General features: G+C 30.4%; 2 protein-coding genes across 2 annotated transcripts; one reads left to right on the top strand and one right to left on the bottom strand.

Moving 5' to 3' along the window:
• Positions 1-3,087: 3,087 nt before the first annotated feature.
• Positions 3,088-11,043, bottom strand: LOC143076265 (BTB/POZ domain-containing adapter for CUL3-mediated RhoA degradation protein 3-like). Its single transcript, XM_076251997.1, has 5 exons — positions 10,668-11,043; positions 9,299-9,558; positions 8,424-8,476; positions 4,955-5,153; positions 3,088-4,202 (listed from the first exon to the last, which is right to left on the bottom strand). The coding sequence occupies exons 1-5, from the start codon at positions 10,843-10,845 to the stop codon at positions 4,023-4,025; spliced, it is 870 nt and encodes a 289-aa protein (XP_076108112.1). The 5' UTR covers positions 10,846-11,043; the 3' UTR covers positions 3,088-4,022.
• A 318-nt stretch (positions 11,044-11,361) lies between these two features.
• On the top strand, positions 11,362-17,203 carry LOC143076266 (intraflagellar transport protein 20 homolog B-like). The gene is made up of 4 exons (XM_076251998.1): positions 11,362-11,523; positions 12,535-12,620; positions 15,441-15,544; positions 17,052-17,203. The coding sequence occupies exons 1-4, from the start codon at positions 11,397-11,399 to the stop codon at positions 17,131-17,133; spliced, it is 399 nt and encodes a 132-aa protein (XP_076108113.1). The 5' UTR covers positions 11,362-11,396; the 3' UTR covers positions 17,134-17,203.
• Positions 17,204-18,132: the final 929 nt, after the last annotated feature.

Below are 18,132 nucleotides of genomic sequence, written 5' to 3'. Positions count from 1 at the left end.
CGACCAAAATATTTTCAATTTTTGTTGTCGTTTAAAAACAGGGTTGGCCTGTATGCCGGTAGTAATAATAAAAATAATAAATTGTCCAAGAATGTGCCATGTTAAGCATCTTCTGTAGCATGTTCTAAGACACATTACTCGAAGGTGTTTGGATGGATAGGTGTATGGTTGTGAAATATCCAGCAGCAAGTATTTCATGCATACCCATATTTTTTTAGATTATTTTAATGCATCAAAGGAGTAGGTTCAGTAAGACCCCTTTTTGGCCCCAAAATATAGCAGTTTTACAAAATTGTTAGACTTTAAACTATTAGTTATTTATTGGACAGTAGAATGGTTCTGCTACATAAATATAGCCTGTTTTTGACAATACAATGCACAAATATCGGGTACTAGCACCATTTAGTCATGCTAAATTACTGAAATCTTTACTATTCTATCATTTTAGTTAAATTTTAGACGGTTTTCGTGTAAAACAAAAGTGGCCGCATTCGTGTTCATCCATAATATTGAAATGTTAGTTGTATTTAATGATAATACATAACATATATAAAGGTTGAGGATGAACACGGATGCTGCCACTTTCATTTTTGACAAAAACCATCTAAAAAGTGACATTTTTCGGCATAATTTGTAGATTGTTTTTATTTGAGCTTGAATCAGATCGTTTTTAATGACTAAATCAGTCAAAATCTTTCACATAAACTAATTGATTTCAATGAAATAGACACTTAAGTGTTTAAAAGGTGTTCAAAATCTTATGTCAGATGAACCTGAAATTTGAGGCCAAAATCGGTCCTTACCGGACCTACTCCTTTCATTAATTTATCATCTGTTTTGTACTAAACCATGGATTTAGATATAGGAAGATGTGACAACTCTCCATCCAAATAACAATTTTATAAAAGTAAACCATTATAGGTCAATGTACGGCCTTCAACACGGAGCATTGGCTCACACCGAACAACAAGCTATAAAGGGCCCCAAAATTACTAGTGTAAAACCATTCAAAACCAACGGTCTAAAATTTGTATAGTTAGACTAATTATACTAATTCTTGACAAAACCAACACTCTTACTAATATATATATAAGGAGATGAAAGTATACACAATTTATACCTGCTATCATAATAACGAAACGTCTATTTTTAAACGATGAAAAGTATAAGCCAAAACATCACAGCTAAGTTGTATTTCTAAATGAAAGTTATAAAATGGACAAAAGGGAAATAACTCCAGCAATAAAATAACTAAATCAAAATGATAATTTACTCAAAATTAACTGAACAAAAAAAGGCAGGTGGAGTGAATTTGAACTTGTGCTAATCATTTTTGGATTCTACTTTTCTCTTAACTACCGTATATTAAAGTCAATAAACTCCAATGGTCTTTTTTTTTGGTATTCACTCTTTTCTTGAATCGCTCACCTGGTAAAAACATGCCATTTTGATATTTTTTTTGGTATATCTTATTTTGCTGCACATTTGTTGGCTATTTGATGTTATAATTTTTTATTATAGTTTCAGCAAAAATGTGGAAAAGTTGTCTCTCTAATGCAATAACTCCTATAAGGGTTCATTTGACAATTTCAGTTGTGGTAATTTGTTTGTAGATCTTTAAAAATACTTTGCTGAACCATTTTGCTTAAAATAAATTCCCTACCTATCTTCATCCTGCAAAGATGAGGAAAAAACAGCTATAAGGGCAACAGCTCCTACAAAGGGTTATTTCACAACTTTTGCTTAGTAGCCTATTTGTAGATCTTATTTTGCTGATCATTTTTCTATTGGTTGTTACTTTTTCCATCATATCTGCGCAAAAATGGGTAACAATTAGCTTTTCTAAGGCAATATCTCTTGTAGAAGTGTTCATGTTGACTTAATTGCATGTTTTACCTTTTTTTGAACATTTTTTACTATAAAAGAATCTCTTGGTTTGCAAAAAAAAAAAATCATTGAAATTTTTACTATTATATTTCATGGTAATTTCTTTAAGTCTATTGTATATTGGTAATTTCTAATATCTTTGATATATTTGATTACACTTACAATACCTTTTTGATAAAATGTGATAATTCTAGTTATCTTTAATACATCATAGTGATTTAAGTCATTGTTTTACTATTTTTTCTGACATGGATTACACATTTTTCTTAATAGACATCACAGAAAATTGAGAATATGTTTCTTGAAGTAGCATAACCCATCCTTACATAATTTCTTGACTTCTTTAAAAGCACTTTTTTAAATTTTGACATTTTTACCTACCTACTCTTCTTTTTCTGCCATGAGACAGGAAACAAGAATACTAATCTTGGGGTCTGATCAGTGATTCTGAAATCCCTCATTTAAACTTATAAGGTATCCACAGAAGACACTTTGAAACTGGGATAATCATCTTCATATCTATTCTATTTATTTCAAACTTTCTATTACACTTTCACTGAACAAAAACATCCAATTTGAGATTGAGATTTCAAGTGCCTTCTTTGTTTCAATGCGTCTTTAAGCATTTTTTTGTAATCTCTTATATCAGCAAGCAGTTGTTGAGCCAAGTAAAATGAGGTCCAGGAAAAGGGAAATATGTCTGATATGACAAAAGTAAAAATCGTTTTATAAGGCATCTGTACACAAGGTATGAAGCATCTAGATCTTCCACCCTTTGAAATATTAACCTTTAAACAAAAAGTTTACATTTATATAACTGCAGCCAGATTGTAAACCTTATACCTCTTATTCTGTGACTTTTGTTGCACATCTTGCTATATGGACAGATGAACATGTACCAAGGTAACAATATCCACTCAGCATTTTTTTCTATAATGTTTGGTAAAATATCCTCTATTCAATGTTTCTATAAAAAGTGTTAATAAAAAATGCCTTTATAATAAAGGTTCAAAATAAGGAGCAGTTATTAAAAAATTTTCAACAAACAAAGGTAGGAATATGTGGTAAAGGAAAAGTTTAACCTGCTTTACTATAAATTTATGAATTTTAGAAGTATTTTTGCAATGACCACTGCAGAATGCATGCAATCGCTTTTTAAAACTTTAACAATATTTGACTGATAATTCAAGAAATTCAAAAGCATGTATAACAATTTTATTTAATAATTGAAAGCTTTAAATATAAAGAAACAGTAAACAATATCTTGTCATTGCAACAACAGACCAATACACTGATTGACCAAAAGTAATGTTTTGTAAAGTAAAACTAATCTATAAAATATATTGTAGTCATTTAATTTTTACTATGTCCATTTTGATGATGTCTTTCTTGAAATAAATTTTTAAACTCATATGATTAAAATCTTTTCAAACACATGTATATTGCAACTTCTCAGTTTTTAAGAACTGTATATTTTTTTTTAACAAAACAATAATAATCTCCTTATGCAATATTACAGTTAATGGAAGATAACTCTGGCAGTTCAATTTAAAAAAAAAAAAAACAGTTGTTTCCCCTTTTTCACTATGATTGTGTCATATCTGTTTATGCTATAATGCTGTTGATTTAAATTATAAATAACATAAAAAGGAAAAGATATACATCTTTAAATGATATAGTACTTTTGATAACTATTTAAACAAAAAATACCCTTTATTCAAAGATATTTATAAAATTAAATTAAATTTTTCAAAATATTAAAAAAAAAAAATGTTAAATATTAATATGTATGAAAATATAAATGTTAACAGGGTTGAAATATATCAAAAGTTAATCATTAATTTATTTTGTACAAAAGAAGCATAATCAAATACAAGGTACAAGTATGAAAAAAGACATGTGGTATGATTAATTGCCAATAAGACAACTATCGTCATTAAGACCATACGGAAAGGATAGGAAAATATGAATATGAATGACAGAACAAAATATCCTTTATCAATATGATAAAAAAAAATATCCAAAATGACTAGACATCACATGATAATCAAATGACACAGACATAGAACATTTACATCACAGATGCAGCCTAAACAAATCAATTAAGCAATATTCAATTTTACAATATGAATTCTTTATTTTCGTCGTCCACGTCTTTCTTTGTCATCTACCTCTTCGTCACTCTGGTACCCATTTACACCAACAGTATATCCCCTAGTAGCCTGCATCAATTCCTGATCAGGACCTTTATCTCTATTTTCATACAGTAAAACATTTAATGTCTCTTCATAAATTCTTGCTTCAGGGAATTCAACCTGTAGTTAGAAAAATATAACAACATTAGAAGTATTGTAAGGTACATAGACTTTTTGGAGTAAGATCAAGGTCTGCTTTCATGAGACTGAAATGAAGAATCATGTTAAAAGTGTGGTTTTTATGTTCCTTTTGATAAGTGTGTGTGTGTATGGACTTTTTTACATTCACTGATATTCCTTTTGTTTTAATATATTTACCAAATATAATTTTTTCACAGAGATATTTTTCTTGCACTAACATTTTGATGCAGAGACCAGTATTGGTACCAAGTTATAATCACAACAAATAACATACATTGAGGTCAAAATGTTGGGTTTTCATTTTCTGACTTTTAATTCTATTGTTATGTACTTTCCTAACTTCTTGTGCTTTTATGGTTTTATTTTTAATGGTAACAACTCTCTCAAACCCCTAGTGTCAAAATATTTGATAAATATTTCAGTAAAATAATTTTCATTATTTTGTGTGCGTTTTTGGCAGTTGCAACATTGACCAGTTCCTTTTATTTGTCAATATAATGGAATTTGATGTGACTGTCAAGTGAGAGGTTTAGCTAGCTATAAAACCAAGTTCAATCCACCATTTTCTACATAAGAAAATGCCTGTGCCAAGTACCAAGTCAGGAATATGACAGTTGTTATCCATTCTTTTGATGTGTTTGAGCTTTTAATTAGGGACTTTCCGTTTATAATTTTCCTCAGAGTTCAGTATTTTTGTGATTTTACTTTTTATATTTGTAAAAATAACATACCTTGGTATTTTTCTTGTCAGATCCATATACAATAGATGTACAACACACTTCTGCTATTTTTGTACCATGTCCAAAGAAAAACCAGCAACAAATCTCATTACTACCAATGACATCTTTGATAAATAAAACTCTTCTGTTGAATCGCAATGATAATTTGTCAAATAATTCTAAATTCTTCAGTAAATTATCATCAGAATTGCTGAAAAAGACAAAAAATATATTTAAAGAAAATAATAGTATTATTTTCTTCCTATACTGCTGATATATTATGACATAAACATTACAGAGTGATTAAAGAAACATAAAATAATAATTCAAATGCATGAGGAAAGAATCAGTGGTCAAGGGGAGATAAATTTGATATCTTTTATTTGTGTGCTGACTTTGGGCTACAATGAAATATAATGTTTTCTCAATCCATGAAAATGATCATGAGTACCCATAAAAATGAGTACCCATGAAAAATAAGGTATCCAAATTATGTTTTCATCTGTTTTTCTTATTTAGCTGAAAGATGCCTCCGGGTGCGGAAATTTCTTACTGCATTGAAGACCTGTTGGTGACCTTCTGCTGTTGTCTTTTCTATGGTCGGGTTGTTGTCTCTTTGACACATTCCCCTTTTTCAATCTTAATTGGTTTTGTCATGAATTAAGCTGTTCATTTTGTCATTCAAATCTCATCACATTTTTATTGTCATGGCCTTTTATAGTGCCCTTTCGGTGTTTACAGCAATCATACCACATTTCCTTATTTTTATTTTATTTGACAAAACAAACCAGGTGCTCCGCAGGGCGCAGCTTTATACGACCGCAGAGGTCGAACCCTGAACAGTTGGGGCAAGTATGGACAAAACATTCAAGCATGATACAGCTCTGAATTTGGATTGTGATCAAATTTTTGACATTACATGGTTTTTTTTTACACAAAACAAATGCCAAGATTTTACAAATCAATTAAAGATTTCTTCTTCAAACTTTTTAAATCTAAAATTAAATAGTTGACACAGCATAGGTTTCTGACACAGAATGAATGTGGTCTAATGAACTTAAAAGGTTTTTTTTGCCTTTGAGCAAATCACTATGCTGTTGAATATTAATCCTCTCAAAAAAATGTTTGAAGAAATTTTCTTTTTATTTATGAAATCTGAAATGAGAAAAATTTAACCCCCCCCCCTTTTTTTTCACATCCCCGTTTCCCTTTTTCAAAACTGATATCAATTCAAATTTCTAATGGAGTTTGCAACAATAACTACTCATTTAAATACATCATAAAATATTAAGATGTAAAAAAACTGCCTGTTATCACTGAATGGTAAAGATTATTTAAATTTATCAGTTGGTAGTAAAAAGTGTATATACATTGTATATTGTATATAACAAAGATTTAAGTTGATTCTGGACAAAGAAAGATAACTCCAATTAAAAAAAATTCTTGCTATTGCACAATATTGTGCAATAGGATATTTCTTGCTTACTATTCTGGACAAAGAAAGATAACTCTAATTAAAAAAAATTTGCTATTTCACAATATTGTGCAATTAGATATTTCTTGCCATTGCACAATACTGTGCAATTGAAAAGACTTGCTATTGCACAATACTTAATATAATAATTTTAGATCCTGATTTGGACCAACTTGAAAACTGGGCCCATAATCAAAAATCTAAGTACATGTTAAGATTCAGCATATCAAAGAGGCCCAAGAATTCAATTTTTGTTTAAATCAAACTTAGTTTAATTTTGGACCCTTTGGACTTTAATGTAGAATTTGAAATTTGAAAACAGGACCAAAAATGAAGAATCTACATACACAGTTAGATTTGGCATATCAAAGAACCCCAAGGATTCAATTTTTGATGAAATCAAACAAAGTTTAATTTTGGACCCTTTGGACCTTAATGTAGACCAATTTGAAAACTGGACCAAAAAACTTCAATAATCAAGAATCTAAGTACATTTTTAGATTCAACATATCAAAGAACCCAACCGATTCATTTTTTGTCAAAATCAAACTTAGTTTAATTTTGGACCCTTTGGACCTTAATGTAGACCAATTTGAAAACGGGACCAAAAGTTGAGAATCTACATATACAGTTAGATTCGGCATATCAAAGAACCCCAATTATTCAATTTTGATGAAATCAAACAAAGTTTAATTTTGGACCCTTTGGGCCCCTTTTTCCTAAATTGTTGGGACCAAAACTCCCAAAATTAATACCAACCTTCCTTTTATGGTCATAAGCCTTGTGTTTAAATTTCATAGATTTGTATTTACTTATACTAACATTATAGTGCGAAAACCAAGAAAAATGCTTATTTGGGTCCCTTTTTGGCCCCTAATTCCTAAACTGTTGGGTCCTAAACTCCCAAAATCAATACCAACCTTCCTTTTGTGGCCATAAACATTGTGTTTAAATTTCATAGATTTCTATTAACTTAACCTAAGGTTATTGTGCAAAAACCAAGAAAAATGCTTATTTGGGCCCTTTATTGGCCCCTTATTCCTAAACTATTGAAACCAAAACTCCCAAAATCAATCCCAATCTTTCTTTTGTGGTCATAAACCTTGTGTCAAAATTTCATAGATTTCTATTAACTTAAACTAAAGTTATAGTGCGAAAACCAAGAAAATGCTTATTTGGGCCCTTTTTGGCCCCTAATTCCTACAATGTTGGGACCAAAACTCCCAAAATCAATACCAACCTTCCTTTTGTGGTCATAAACCTTGTGTTAAAATTTCATAGATTTCCATTCACTTTTACTAAAGTTAGAGTGCGAAAACTAAAAGTATTCGGACGACGGACGACGACGACGACGACGACGACAACGCCGACGCCAACGTGATAGCAATATACGACGAAAATTTTTTCAAAATTTGCGGTCGTATAAAAATGTTTGAATTTCTGTAAAATTTCTATGATTATTTCTGAACAAATATTGTTTCCTCAAAAAAGTAACCTTGTACAAAGTATATATGATGGCATTAACCTTTTTTTATTTGATTAAATCTTAACAATGTTTTGCCATCAACAATTACCTTCAAAAATGTACTGTAGAGGTCCAAAATGATATTGATTAACAAAACTTTTGTAACAATTATATAGGGTTAATTAGTTTTAAATCCAAGAAAGGTATTGAAAAAAATGCACTAAACTCTGTGTCTCCTGACCTTCCTTATGAATATTAAACTGTATTCAGTGTATTGTTAGCTGGCTACAGGCATATTGCTTCATTCTTTGAGTATATATCAGGTTTGGTGTGTGCAAAAATTATCAGAAGATAATTTCTAGTTTAAACATATTTTATTGTTCAAATTGTCTAATTCGTTTGTCATTTTGAACAAAAAAATATGTTTAAACTAGAAATTATCAAAGATTCTTCTTTTTCTAATTAGAAACTAATAGTTGTTTAATCATAAATAAAACAACTTTCCTCTTGTTTGTACAGAAATACACACTACCTGTACTTACCTTGTGTAAGAGTATTTATTGTTGTGTCTGTTGCAAATTAACTTCACCACAGGCTGAAAAATAAACAGCAAGTTAATAAAAATATTATACATAATATATTTGGATGTTTTTTTAGCAAAGATGAATGACAATGGGTGAAAAAAAAGAATCAATCACACACAAGAAACCTAACCCATGTCAGGCTGTATCTATGTGTATGAGATTTCCTTGTCTTGCACTCTTTTTAGTGTGACATCCATCCATGTACATTTTTAAATAAATAGTTCAGTACCATTTTTTAAGTTTATTGCATTTTTATTAATCATTTGTTAATAAGAGTGTTAGTTTCCCCATTGGCATTTCAATCTTAAATATTTTTTTCATTTCAGGGCTTTTAATTTTCAACTATATGGTGTGATTTTTCTCATTGTTGAAGGCCATATAGTGACCTATATTTGTTTATATCCATGTCATTTTTTCTAACTCTGGTGGATACCGTAGTTGTCTCATTGGCAATCATACCACATCTTCTTATTGTAATATTAAAAAAATCTTTCTTCATACATGTCATAAGGTAAAAAATGACAGCCTATACAAAATGAGAAATTTTCATGTACTTGTAATCAAACTGTTATATTCATGATATACTCTATTGAACTTTTCTGTTGGCTTTAGATACATTCTATTTATATATGATCATGTTTTCCGGGACTACATGTACAAATGTAGATTATCAATCAATAAACATCGAGCAAATTTAATTTATTGTAAGGTCTAAACGACATCATAAACAGTCAGAGGTACACATGACCTAACCCCTGTGTACAGTTAATTATTTCTTTTTTACTCTAGATAATAACATCAAGTATAATTGTATAACAGTACATGTTGTATACCTTTTGTGTATTTGTGATTAAATGTTGTTCTTCTCTGCCTGACGTGATTAGAGGTACTTTGCAGATAGGATCAACAGCAGCTTCCATCTGTTTTACAGCTGCTTCAATAATTCGTACTAAATCTTGAACTAAGAAGTATTTAGCTTCTTGTAAAAGTTCTAACAATTCTTTTCTGGTTTCTGGTAATGGTACAGACCCATCTCGAAGGAAATTCAGGATTTCTCCAAAGTGGCTTCCACTCCTGTCTATTAATATCCATCCTAAAATATACACAAATTGATATATACATATATAATGCTTATCTAATTTCTATGGCTAAGTAAACATATAAGATGTGTAAGGTTAATTAGTTTTTCAAGTATCAATTTTATCATGAGGGACAGATTTAAAATTTAAAATTAATTGGTGGGTTCATGATGATCAATTTATGTACTTATTTCCCAAGATAAGCAATGGTAAGTATAAACATGGTAAAGTTAAAAAAAAAGAACCGTTTCGTTATCATGATTATGACATTTATCATTTCTATTAAATCATAACGGAGCAAATTCAACAGCAGCTCAAGTCTTGTCAGAAGTTCCACATGTACATGTATATTGGTGCTACTGTGCTATACCCCCTCTTATATGCTTGTTCTTAGTCTACAAAAATATAAGACTCAATTTTAAAGACTGTGTACCACCAGCTTATACCAATCGACTGTATAAACCTATACATTAGATGAATCCATGACATATCGCAGTGGCGGATCTAGCCATTTTAAAAAGGGGGGGTTCCCAACCAAGAGTAAAAGGGGGGTTCCAACTATATGCTCCCATTCAAATGCATTGATCGGCCAAAAAAAAGGGGGGATTCCAACCCCGGACACCCCCCCCCCCCCCTGGATCTGCCACTGTATCACCCCACTTTTTCACCAACTCGCCCCACTCTTGTTTACCAACTGAGTTGGCAGGAGAAACAGGATCTAACCCTTTTCAGAAATGGGGCAATTTTAGAAAATGGTGCTAGTTTATAAAAGAGTGGGGCAATTTGTCCTGCTTCCCATTAGATATACATGTACATAGTATCATCAGAAACAGATGCCAACATCGTCATTGATTTCACATACATGTCTTCTTCTTTTAGTATACAATATTCCATCGACATCCGATGATTACATGCTGTTGGCATACATGGATTATTTACAATATTTTTACTCCAATTTAAACAAAGTGGAATTAAAGTGCAATGAAAATATCAAATTATATGTATATTATTGTTTACCGATTAGGAATAATAACACTAATATATATGCAGCATTTAATGCTAAATGAACAAGAGTTTAATAGCATCATCTGTGTCATCACAGTTAATTTAACATGATTTTTACCTTCTGAATCTGTTAGAACCTCCATTCTGCCACTAAACATTGCCCTCAGCATTGTGTCTTGTTTGGTTAATGTCCCAATTGTTGTATAGTGGAGTGATCCACCAACATTCAGCTTCACATACTTGGAAGATGTTCCTTTTATCACAGTTTTTGTCTCCCCAGACATAGTAAGTGACATTAAATACAAATTTGTTATAAAATCTTCACTAATCAGGTGGACCTGCTAATACAGTTTGTTCTGTGGTAAAATTTGTCCAATTGTTGTAATAATTGTTTTCCTATTTATGAGATATGATAATTCAACATGTTTCCTTCTTGAATGAAAGAACATGTTTGTCTTACTGACATTTTAAACAGTGTATTTATACCAATTTCTAAATATAGAATTATTTAATGCAAAGTTGACGTAATGCGTAATGTCCTGGGAGTGATATGCAAAGTTAAAAGAATGTTGGTTTCGTATGCATATGAAAACAACTTAATCTCTGTTTAAGTTTTTCCTTTCAAGTTTGGAAGTTACAAACAAATCTTTTATTATATTACTTAAAATACAAAATTAATTTTATTATGTTTTAATATTTTGTATTATACGAAACAGTAAATGTAAACAAGTACCTGCTGGTTTGAAAAATCTTTGTTTTATTTGCGCTTTGTTTCACAGTAGCTACGTTATTCTTTCAAGCACAAAATTGATTGGACAACTTCCTTGACATTCCATTCTGTTTGAAGATGGCAGACGAAGCTCTTTCAAGAGCTGGTTTACACTTTGATGAAATTAACAAAATTAGAGTCCTTGAACCCGAAGTAGCACAGCAAACACAAGAATTGAAAGAAGAATGTAGAGAATTCGTTGAAAGTATGACATATACTAATTGAGAAATATTGTAATACTGATTAAACCATTTCAATTTTATTGTATTGAATAATTATTTTTGGTTAGATCATATGTTTTCGTGTTATGCATGCTTTTTAAATGGAAATTGTGAGGTCACAATACATTCTTAATATGAGGCAGGCATTACCTGTAAATGGGGACGAAGTCTGTATGAATTATTGTTTTGTAACTTAAATATTTGTTAAAAAACAAGAAACGGAAATACCGTAACGTTTCCGATGTTAGTTCTGTTGTTAGGGATTTTAGTTGTGACACTATTTAAGTTATGACGTCATATGCAATGTTAACAAAGAAACGCTATCATCAGGTAACGTTTTTTCATATCAAGGAATTATTAAAAATGAAATTGGTATTGCGTTCCTTCCTATTTTGTACTAGACTGATAAACATATTTTACTCAAAGTTTCATACAAACGAGACCGGAAAAAGGAAATACATTGTAGATTTCTGCGCAGATGCGGGAATTCAAAACATGACATCAAAAAAATTGAATGATTTTGAGTTCATTCATTGTCATTAGGACAAATGTGTAGGACAATGAAAATTTCGGGAAAATTTTCCTCGATTTTTTTTTTTTTTTTTTTTTATTGATTTTTCTACTGTTTTTGGGGACTTTGTCCCCATAATATGGTCTCAATAAATACCAACAAGAAGAAATTTATAAGGAACAAGAAGAAAAAATTGTGACAAGAAACTATTTACTGTTATTGTATCAAACATGTCAAAACAATAGATTTATAGAAAATTAATCATTTGATTATACATGTATTAACTATCCTTCATTGTTTCTTCTTGTCACTTATAAGTGAGATCCTATTAACATGATAAATAGCATGAAAACTCACATGGCAAGGAAATATTTATATATCTTTTAAACTCGTTAGATTGCATGACGACTAAAATTTCAGCCAGCTGCCTAGAGATGTGAAAATATTTTTTAGCACTTGTCATTTTTTTTCTCTTTCTTTGCAGAAATTGGAGATTTTCAGAAGATTGTAGGAACTTTTATAGAAGTTGTTGATAATGTTTCCAAAGAAGTAGAAAAAGAAAAGATGAAGGTGGGTTTTAAACACAACTCAGAATACATTGTAAATATAACTAATTTTTACTACCCATAAAAGAAGATGGTGGATTTCCTAAACTGTCTTGCTAAATTTTTCTTAATAATATATTTGATCTAAAATAAGTAGATGTGATAAATGTTTACAAATGAGACAACTAGCAGAGACAAAATGAGGAAATGCTAAAATGAATATAGGTGAATGCAGAGCTCCAGATAAGAATTCACAAATTGGGTTTTTTACCCACCATTTCCTTATATAATTGGGTGATAAACTTTTTTAATTGCATTATCAATTCCAATTCACCCCTCATGTTAATATCAAATTGGGTTTTTCACCACCAAGCTCCTTATTGTATTGGGTTTTTTCATCAACACAATATTGAATATTTAGGCAATATCAACCCCAGATTTTTTTCCATCTTAAATATGCTTCTTTCTTTGATTAGCTGTTTTATTTGGTTTAGAGTTAGGGTTATTTGCTAGCTGTTTTATTTGGTTTATTCACTGAGGAGCAATTGTAGGTTTAATTTTTGTTCCGTTTCAAACCTTCTGCCAGTTTTGTATTTTCTCATATATACTGTATAAAACGGATATGTGTATTCACATGCACTCGTCTTATACCTTTATATAATAAATTCTGAGATCGGTGTAAAATGAAACAAAAAATAGTTTATAAACTCTAATTATACTTGAATGTTTTTGTTTTATTCCAATTTTCATAAATCTAGGTTTAGTTGTCTTTTATTAGAACTTTTGGTTTCTGATGCTTTATCATGTCATAATTGATATGGCCTCACGTGTTTGGCCTTTCACTTTTTCCAACTGATTTCTTTTTGAGGAAACCCTGTTTTTATTAGCAATGTTCTCGTTAAGGTAAGCACACACGCCCGTGTGTTCGACGGCTTCCTAAAAACACTGACTGAGTGTTGTTATCATCATAACTTTTCCTCAGCTTTTCAAAAGAAGCAGAAAACATGTTGTTGGCATGACACGGGTTATGTTCTTCTCATATATTTTATGATAGTATGATACTAAACCCCTAACGGGAGGGATTGTACCTGATATTCATATGATGAAGACATAATCTTTCAATCAGTTTAATTGAGGTCTGGAGCTGGCATGTCAGTTAACTGCTAGTAGTCTGTTGTTATTTATGTATTATTGTCATTTTATTTATTTTCTTTTGTTACATCTTTTGACATTAGACTCGGACTTCTCTTGAACTGAATTTTAATGTGCGTATTGTTATTGTTTTACTTTTTTACATTGGCTAGAGGTATAGGGGGAGGGTTGAGATCTCATAAACATGTTTAACCCCGCCGCAATTTTGCGCCTGTCCCAAGTCAGGAGCCTCTGGCCTTTGTTAGTCTTGTATTATTTTAAATTTTAGTTTCTTGTGTATAATTCGGAGTTTAGTATGACGTCCATTATCACTGTACTATTATGCATATTTTAGGGGCCAGCTGAAGGACACCTACGGGTGCGGGAATTCTCGCTACATTGAAGACCCATTGGTTGCCTTCGGCTGTTGTTTGCTCTATGGTTGGGTGGTTGTCGCTTTGACATATTCACCATTTCCTTTCTCAAATTTATTCTATTCAATATTTTAACCGAACATTCACTTTCGTTTTAATTCAATGTATGTTATGATAAATCCTGAGCAATGCGAAAGAAATATGACTACATGACACACGCTAATTGGATAAACGTCGAGAGAAGATCGAAATGTTTTCAAAAACACGTGTACCTATTGAGCAACGGCAAACTCTAACAGGGACCCATTTCAGCTACTTGATGCAGGGATCTATTTTTAGAATGAAAGGAAATATCCAATTATAAAATATTATGAAAAATAAAAATAGTTTACGCGACGACTGTAAACAGATAAGGGTAAACACCGCAAATGGTAGCCAATAAAAGGGTTGAGAACTCATGGTTTTGGAATATAATTGGGTTTTCCTTTGAATTAATTGGGTTATTGAACCCTGCAATGGGCAATTGCATTGGTTTTTTTATTATTTGTATTGCGTGATCACGCAAATACGCAGCTTATCTGGAGCTCTGTGAATGTGTGTTCTTCAACAATGAGAAAACCCCATACCGCATAGTAAGTTAAAAAGACCAATACATTGAAAAACTTTAAAGCAGTTCAAATGAGAAAATAACCTGACTTTTGGTTAAACAACAAACATGACAGACATCTACCAAGGTCAAACATCAAATACATTATAACAGCCTCCTTTCTTATGCTTAGTACAGGCCCACACAGAATATATATAATAGAAAGAAGATGAACTGCTAAAATGTGTTATACATTGAATTAATTTTTTTTTATTATTTCAAACAAATATATCAGTATGGGATTTTTTTTATAGCTGTTAATCATATTGTAATCATGTGTAGATCAGGTTTAGACAAAGGCCATTCAAATGATGCCATTTTAGTTTTAAGAAATTTTATGATACTGAATTATTTTTCGATGAGTACCAATTTTTGTTGATTTCTTGAGTAGAGGCAAACCACAAATTCAAATAATCAATGCGGTGTAAATCATCTAGAAAATACACTGAAATTAATATTGCTACCCATGAAAATAAATAAATAAGTGAACTGGAGACAGATTTTTTGGGCTTACTAATATTTTTTTTTCTCATAAAGACTTAATTTATATGTAATTTAATGCATACACTGTTGAATAAAAGATGTCAACATACAATCCATAGAATTATTAAACTTTGGCAAGAAGTTTTGTCACAGTACATCAATCAACTTTTTTTTAAAAATTCTTATCTTTTTTATTATTTGTACATTTCAGGCAATAGGATCTAGAAATTTATTAAAATCTATAGCAAAACAAAGAGAAGCACAGCAACAACAGCTGCATGCTTTAATCACAGAAAAGAAAATGCAATTAGAGAGGTAAAAATTTACAAATCTTACAAACAAAAATAGTTCTTTGTTGTTTTTATTTGATCTCAATAAAACCCAAAAAATTAAGTTTGGTTGTATTTCTATTTTAATGATTACAGCCGATTCCATTGAGTGTGTAGGCAAAAGTAATATTTATGGTTAGCTTACTTGCTAGCTGTACCATGGAGTCATTATTAGGTAAGGTATACTTCCCACCTTTCGAAGTAGCCTAGTTCTACAGACAGATAGATTGGTTATCTTTCGGACTAGTCTACTTTTAATGGAGGGTTATTTACATGACCTAATAAGAACTTCACAGTTCAGCTAGCAAGCAAACTAATCAATGGAATCTGCTGTAAAGATTTAAATGGTATAATGAGTGTTAGTTCATTATATGAAATTCTAACACCAACTTGAAAAAAAGGTTAAAAGTTCATTAGAGCTTATGTTGTCTCTGTTTGTATACCTTGCCCACTCTAGATAAAGCTTATTTATTATTTATTATAACTTGTTATTTATCATACATAAAAAAAATCTATGGAGATTGTTTGGCCCTGTACCTTCAGTCATGGTTCATTGAGCCACATATTTTGAATAACTTAAATGTTAATTATATATAAGGTATTGATATTTTAATTTCAACATTTGCATTTTACTTTCAAAATAACAAAAAGATGAAACATATCTGTATTAACAGTTTAATAAGGATATCCTACAGTATATTGTCTACAAGCATACACTTAAATCGGTGAATATATTCTCTATTCATTAATTAAGTGCTTGTAGATGGATAAAAGTGAAAAAGCACAATTACATATAAAAATATTTAAAAAACATCCATGATGTCACCATACAATCTTAAACAAATAAAGGTGTCTACAATATTTCAATCTATAAATTCCCCAAGTTGAGAAAAACATTCTGGTGTAGTGTTCTGTAGTTCACAATTGTGACTATGTCTATATAAAAAAGAAAATGTGGTATGCTTCCCAATGGGACATCTCTTCATGAGAGACCAAATGACACAGAAATAATCAACTAGTCTATAGGTCACCATATGGCCTTCAACAATAAGCAAAGTCCATACCGCAAAGTCAGCTATAAAATGACATGAAATGAAAAATGTAAAACAAATCAAATAAAAAACTAACAGCCTAATTTATGTACAAAAAAAAAAACAAATATGTTACAAAAGACACCTACTGAGTTAGAGGATCTGGACTTGGTAAAGACACATGCATACAGAATGTGATGGGTTTAAAAATGTTTGTAGTCGCCCAAACCTCCCAAAACTGTGACAGTGATGTGACAGTACTATGTGTCTTATCCACACATAAAACCATGACAGTTGTATGAAATATTGAAGTTACTTCTAAATAGTTTATTCTTTGCAAAATAATATTTACCATGCATGTTTTAAATTTATACAATTTTTTAATTAAAATTTGTATCAGATTTTATTAATTTATTATCTCCCCTTGACACATGTTAATTTGTTTATTTTATTTCTTTGTAGATTACGAATACAACATGATGCCTTAAAAAAGACTGAAGATGATCAAAAAGAATTCATTGAACAATTTTTATTGCAGAAATAGTCCATTTGTTATTGTATATGTTGTGATATTTATATTATTAGATTTTGAAATTAAATGTATTTTCATTTACTGTAATCAGTTCAATTCAAGATTAGAAAAATTCCTACGATGAAACCTTATTTAACATGTTCAACCTCAATTTATTTCAAGGATTGATCTAATTATGTCATTAGAAAAATCTTAATTAATATTGAAAAAAAAGAATGGTAGGGTGTATTATGCAAGAAAAAGTGCATTGATTGCTGTTATTCATCTGAAATTCCCAGGGTCAGAGGACTTTAATATGGAACTATAGCTTTTCAGATCAATGCAGATTTACAATGTATGACATACAAAAATAAACTTTTTCTCCTGCAATTTTAATTTTTATAAAAAGGTTATTGCCTGCAATGACAGATGGGATTTTAAGTATATAATATTTTGGATGCCAGTTGATATTCTTCCTATATCCATGTAAATTCAGAGAAATTTTTGTGATGTTTTTATTATTTCAAAAATAATAAAAAAATCATCTTTATGTTTGACTCATAATTTGTATGCTAATTGCATTGTTTCCTGGGAAGGTTAAATTTAATCTCCATTTTTGTAATTCATAAAAAATTTCAATAAGAAAGATGCACATAGAAAGTTTATTTTCAAATGGAAAGGAAGAATTTAAGATTTTTAAAAAAAGTACTGAAGGAGAGAATAGTTCTTGTTAATAGAATATTTAAACCCTAATCAGTTATTTGGAAACCAATGGTTCTTCAGTTGATAATATATACCAATACTGATTTTGATCTTTTTTAAGTTTCTATGACCTTGACCTGCAAGAAGTATACCTTCAAAATCAAATTTTATGAGTTTGTATGATTCTAATGAGATAAATCGCCCAGAGACCAATGAATGAGAATTTAAACAACTGTAGGTCACTATAGTACATTCAACAATGAGCAAAATATGACTGACCTTTAACATCAAACCAGGTAATGACTTCAAAAATCCAAATAAAATAGGTCT

Source organism: Mytilus galloprovincialis, chromosome 5 (assembly GCF_965363235.1).
Source record: "Mytilus galloprovincialis chromosome 5, xbMytGall1.hap1.1, whole genome shotgun sequence".
In the NCBI taxonomy this organism is placed as follows: Eukaryota; Metazoa; Mollusca; class Bivalvia; order Mytilida; family Mytilidae; genus Mytilus; species Mytilus galloprovincialis.
The sequence above is the reverse complement of the archived record's forward strand: the minus strand, read 5'-3'. Positions and strand labels throughout refer to the sequence as shown.